We start from the raw sequence: 5,594 nt of genomic DNA on the forward strand, positions 1-5,594 counted from the left end.
TTTAATTTTAAATATTTAAAGTTATTTAAGAAAGGTAACATAAAAAAGTAAACTAGCACCTAAAGTATTTATTAGCATAACGCTTCGATTCATTCAAAAAGATTATAGCCCAGTAGAATTTCTCATGCTGTCAATCACCCCCACGATGGCAAAAGGGTAAATTAATTCAGTTTTCTCTCTATTTTCCATAACTTTGAAACAGGTAAGAAGAATATTATCATTCTCAGAAAAGAGGAATTAAAGCTTAAGCTGAAAATCAAAGTGAGCAGCAAGGAGTGTCATCATTATTTTGATTGAAAGTATTATGAATAGTCTGAGTGAATGACGAGATGACCCGTCATGAGGTTAAGAAGCTTGCTTTACAACCATGTAATTTCCAATGTATGGCACTATGGGCAAGTGTCTTCTACTATAGCTTCAGATCGACCAATGCTTTGTGTGAATTTAGTAAGCAAGAACTGAGTGGAAACCTGTCATATATATATAGTTGTGTGTGTGTTCGTGTCTGTCTCCCCACCACTTGACATCCAGTGTTGGTTTGTTTACATCCCTGCATCAGCAAAAAAGATTGATGGAATAAGTACCCAATTAAAAATAAGTATTGGGGTTGATTTGTACAGCTAAACCCTTCAACACAGTACCCCAGTGTGTCCACAGTCCAATGGTTGAAACAAGTAAAAGATCAAATTAAAAGATGCTAAAAATATGTTAAATAATTCTGGAGGAAGACAAGGCAACACATCAGGTTTGATGTATTATACAAACTCTACTTTACTTAGTATATGGAAGTAAGGAACTTAAATAAGAGACTGTAACATACCATAGCATTGAGGGAACTGGTAGTAACCTGTTCGGCACTGGTCACACCTGGAACCTGAGAAATTTGGTTTACATATGCACCGGCCATATTTGCGGTCACAAATTTCTCTGGTGCAGCCATTCACATCACAGTTGCACACTGCATAAAAATATGAAGTCATGATGTTAGCAAACAGATGACAATATATAATGGACAACATTTAAAAAGCATTAAACAATAAAAGGCAACATTTAAAAAGTATTATTTAGTTTATGTTATATTATAGTAGAGTGTTAACCATCATATGATGAGTATTTTTGGAAGTATGCTTTTGATACCATGGTAATATCAGGAAATACAGCAGACATACATGCAATAATTATAATTTATTTTTTATCAAATTTTTGGGTGTTTATATGAAATAATGAAGTGAAAACAAATTTTCAAAAGACAAATGTTTATTACCTTGGAATAAAATTAAATAAAACAAAATTATCAATCGTACATTTAGCTGGAAGGTAAAGTTAAACACTAAGGGTTCAGTTCTGAGAAGGTTAACAATTTACGTTTAATCGGTTAAAGGGACATAACCTAGATTCCATGAACAGAATTATTCCCCTTTTAGCTTAAACCTGTTTCTTAAATTCTTGTATATTTCTTTTTTCTTTCCATGTTATTTTGAGCCTGAGTAATTGCTGGATTGTGCATAATATGCATGTACAAGTATGTACAATTACTTCACTATCTAAGCATGGAACTTGAAGTAACTTGTGTATTCATCAAATCACACACACACACACACACACACAAACACACACACAAACACACATACGCACACACACACATACACACACACACAAATACACACACACACGTGTATACACATATATAAAATATATATATCTATATTTATTTATGTGTGCATATGTGCATGTAAAAGGTAAGATTGTAAGAAATTATAACTACTTACATCTGCAATTGTTATGCACATCAAAATAGCCAACTGCACAGTTGTTGCAAGAAAGGCCTGCAAAGCCAGGATGACAGTGGCACCGACCTGTATCTTTGTCACAATGACTACCTCTTGAACCAATTCTGTTACATACACAGCCTGCAACAATATAAGAAATACATTAAGTTATACTTTTATTTACTGACTTTGTAAGTATATTATATAAGTATCTCTACTCTAGGCACAAGACCTTGAAAATTTGGGGGGAAGTGAGGGGGTGGGAGCTAGTTGATTACATCAACCCCAGTGCATAACTGGTACTTATTTCATCGACTCTGAAAGGATGAAAGACAAAGTTGATCTCGGCTGGAATTTGAACTCAGAACATAGTGTCAGACGAAATACCATTAAACATTTCACTCGGTGTGCTAACAATTCTACCAGCTCACTTCCTTATGTAAGTACATAATATAAAACAATAGAGTATGATATATAAGATAAATATAATATAAAATATATATCAATATATAATACAACACAATATAATATACTCTAGCAATTGCACCCTAGGTCAGGTGGTCATCATCCTCATTGCCATCCTCATCATCATCATTTAAGATCCACCTAGAATGCTGATACAAGTGGGATGGTTTGACAGGATCTGGCACGACAAAAGGTTGTATCAGGCTCCAGTGTCAACTTTGGCATGATCTCTATGGTTGGGTGTTCTTACTAATGCCAACCACTTCAGAGAATGTACTGGATGCCTTTTTTGTACCATTGGCACTAAGTGAGGTTGTGAAGTAACTTGCAAGAGAGAAAAAAGAACAGGGAAAAAGAAAAAGAAAAAAGAAAAAAGCTCCCACTGCTAAGAGGGAGTATTTGAGAGAGGAAGGAGTCTTTATGCTGGATACTGATAGGTTAAAGTAAGATAAAGTGACAAGCACAGTTGTCTTGCTATAGAGAAGATACATGGCTGCTCTGTATTCTATACAGAGGTGGGTGGGAGTAGTTGAGAAGAAGATAAAAGTAAGATAGTGATGGAGTACCAGAGCAAAACTCTCAAAATACAAGAAGGGGAGCATAAGAGAGGATATAGATAGTGAGTTATGAGAAAGGAGGAGAGAGTAGATGCTTTCCTAGAGTGTGAGGAAGAGTAACAGAGGGTGAAAGATGGGGATGGAGGTAAATGTAGTGATTGAGTTGAGAGAAATATCAGTTCAGAGAGGTATAAGGTGAGAGATACAGAAATGGTTCAGGGAAGAGAATATATCAGTAAGTAGCAGAATAATGTGAGAGGTGTGAGAGTGATAGACAGGGAGATACAAGAGTTATATAAGGGGGCTATAGTAAGTGGTGTGTAATGGCAGAAATAAGGTATTGAGGATGGTACAGATAAAAGGTGTTAAAAATGAGGCAATGCAGAGGAGAGAGATCAGTAGCTGAACACACAAAAGGTGGTGATTGGTGTAAATGGTGTGAACTAGGATGATAATGAGAAATGGAAGTGTGTCCAGAGGGAAAGGGAGGAGGGATGGGGGTAACCAGAAAGGAGGGCATGTAATATGTACCAGCTTGACCCTCCGGTGATAACAGCAGGCAAGTAGTACCATAGATAGAGGAGTGATAGGAGATGAGAATTGGAGGACTACTTGATGGGGTAGAAAGAGAAGAAGAGTGAGAGACAAGGATCCTGCATATACAAGCATACCAAGTGGTTTTAGGATATCCCTTTTGCAAATTGCCAATTACCTTGGTCCCCTGTCATCTCCTTCCTAAGGCTCAACCCAAAACTAGGTACAAGTCATTAGATGGGCTGGTTTCCACACAGTTTAACTTACAAGACTTGAAATTTAACCAAAGTTATGGGAGAAGACATTTGGCCAATGTACCACTGCACAATGGGATGAAACCTAGAACCATGTGATGGCGAAACAAACTTCTTAATGCTGTGGCCATGCATGCACACAGATTATTTCCTACAGATATGCATTTTAAAAAGTTGGTTCAGACATTCACCTCACAATACCTGTTTCCCCTATAATGTGAATATCCCTAAATCACTTATAGAGATGCAAATAGAGTCCAGAGAGGATTTATTAAGAAGGTTTAGAGTTAGTAATATATGGGCTTACTAGGGCAGTGAGCTGGCAGAATCATTAGCATGCCAGGCAGAATGCTTAGTGGTATTTTGTCCTTTTTATGTTCTGAGTTCAAATGCTGCCAGGGTTGACTTTGCTTTTGTTCCTACAGGGTCAATAAATAAGTACCAGTTGAACACTGGGGTCAATGTAAATGACTTGCCCCTTCTCCAAAATTGCTGGCCTGGTGCCAAAATTTGAAACCAATATAAAGACTGCCTAAGTTAGCCAGCTGGCAGAATCGTTACCATGCCAGGCAAAATGCTTAGCAGCATTTCATCTGCTTTTGCGTTCTGAGTCGACTTTGCCTTTCATTCTTTAGGTGTTGATAGAATAAGTACCAGTTGAATACTGGTGTTGATGTAATCAACTCAGCCCTTCCCCAAAATTGCTGACCTAGTGCTAAAATTTGAAAAACAATATATGAACTTCCTCTCTGAGTTTTCAGAAAACTTGCATGGGATTATTTGTGAATAGAAGAAACTACATTTCACAGAAATATGAAACTTCCCTTCTTAAAGTATGCTTCCACCATTCCTGATTTTGATGTTTCCTTCTTTGCTCAGAACTCTCTCAGATTTTTCTGTTTTGAATTGGAAGATGATGAGGGATTGAACCACAAGCAAACACATTAAAGAAGGCGATATGAATAATTTGAAAATTTTAAATCAGTGCCTACAATATTCAAAGATTTACAGATCCATCTTCCCCATCTATTAATTTCATTTTGCTCTTTTAAATGTGTAAGTTAATTAAGAGAGGAACTACAATGTTCAAAACCTTTGTAAAACCTACCAGGTTGGTAAGACTGATGCATTCAAGATCCATCCAGATCTACAGGTCAGTGCCAGTAGGTCAGTGGTTGTCAACCAGGATCCACATAAAATTTTGTTGTTAAAATTTATGTGCCATAAATTGCATATATTTTTACAATGAACAAAATGGTTAATTTTTTTAATACAATTTCTAATATTAATTATACAAAAATACAGTAGGACATTTTTAATAAAAACATCGAATGTCTCTGGAGGTCCAGTAGAGTAAAATAGGAATTAAAAGGATCAAAATGCAAAAATGGATGAGAACCACTGCTGTAGATAAAAGATGAGAGTGTGAGTGGGCTGATGTTTACAACAGAGTGAACTATATTAAAAGCATCTGAGAACGAAAGTGAAGATATGGTTTGACACTATTTTTGAAAATATTGAAAAGAAATCAAAGAAAATACTAACGTTTGCAATCAGGGAACCCAAAATATCCTTGTTGACAAGAGTCACAGTAAATACCAGTGTAATTGGGTTTACAGGGGCATTGTTTTTGTCCTCTGTTCCCTCGAGGTATCTGACATACTTGATTTACTGTACCAATCTGGTTGCATTCACAGGGTTTACATTCAGGGAAACTATGGTAGCCGACATTACATCTGAAAGAGTATGAAATACAGAATTAAATTGAAAGTTTGGAGGTGCATTTGTCAGGTAAGTAATTTGATCAGAGATCAGGCATAGAAACTAATGCAATTTCAGCCAGAAAAACATTAGCCATTCAAAACCACACAAAAACTTAATTGAAGCATTTATTATTTGTAATTCTGTTTCAAAATTTTCACTGCACAATCTGTGAACAGATCACTGATAAGATTACACTGTATTTAGTTTGTGAGTTTACTGGTTGGTATATATATATATATATATATATATAT

At 35.9% G+C, this 5,594-nt stretch overlaps 1 protein-coding gene across 1 annotated transcript in view; it reads right to left on the reverse strand.

Annotated features, from left to right (window-relative positions):
- LOC106878847 (laminin subunit alpha) overlaps window positions 1-5,594 on the reverse strand; it is a 249,900-nt gene that overhangs the window by 184,932 nt on the left and 59,374 nt on the right. Inside the window, exons 8-10 of the mRNA XM_052970907.1 lie at window positions 5,125-5,315; window positions 1,770-1,910; window positions 821-958 (exon numbers count right to left, since the gene is read on the reverse strand). Of these exons, the coding sequence (XP_052826867.1) occupies window positions 821-958; window positions 1,770-1,910; window positions 5,125-5,315 (470 nt within the window). The remainder of the gene's footprint in view (window positions 1-820; window positions 959-1,769; window positions 1,911-5,124; window positions 5,316-5,594) is intronic.

Source organism: Octopus bimaculoides, chromosome 9 (genome assembly GCF_001194135.2).
Source record: "Octopus bimaculoides isolate UCB-OBI-ISO-001 chromosome 9, ASM119413v2, whole genome shotgun sequence".
Classification (NCBI taxonomy): domain Eukaryota; kingdom Metazoa; phylum Mollusca; class Cephalopoda; order Octopoda; family Octopodidae; genus Octopus; species Octopus bimaculoides.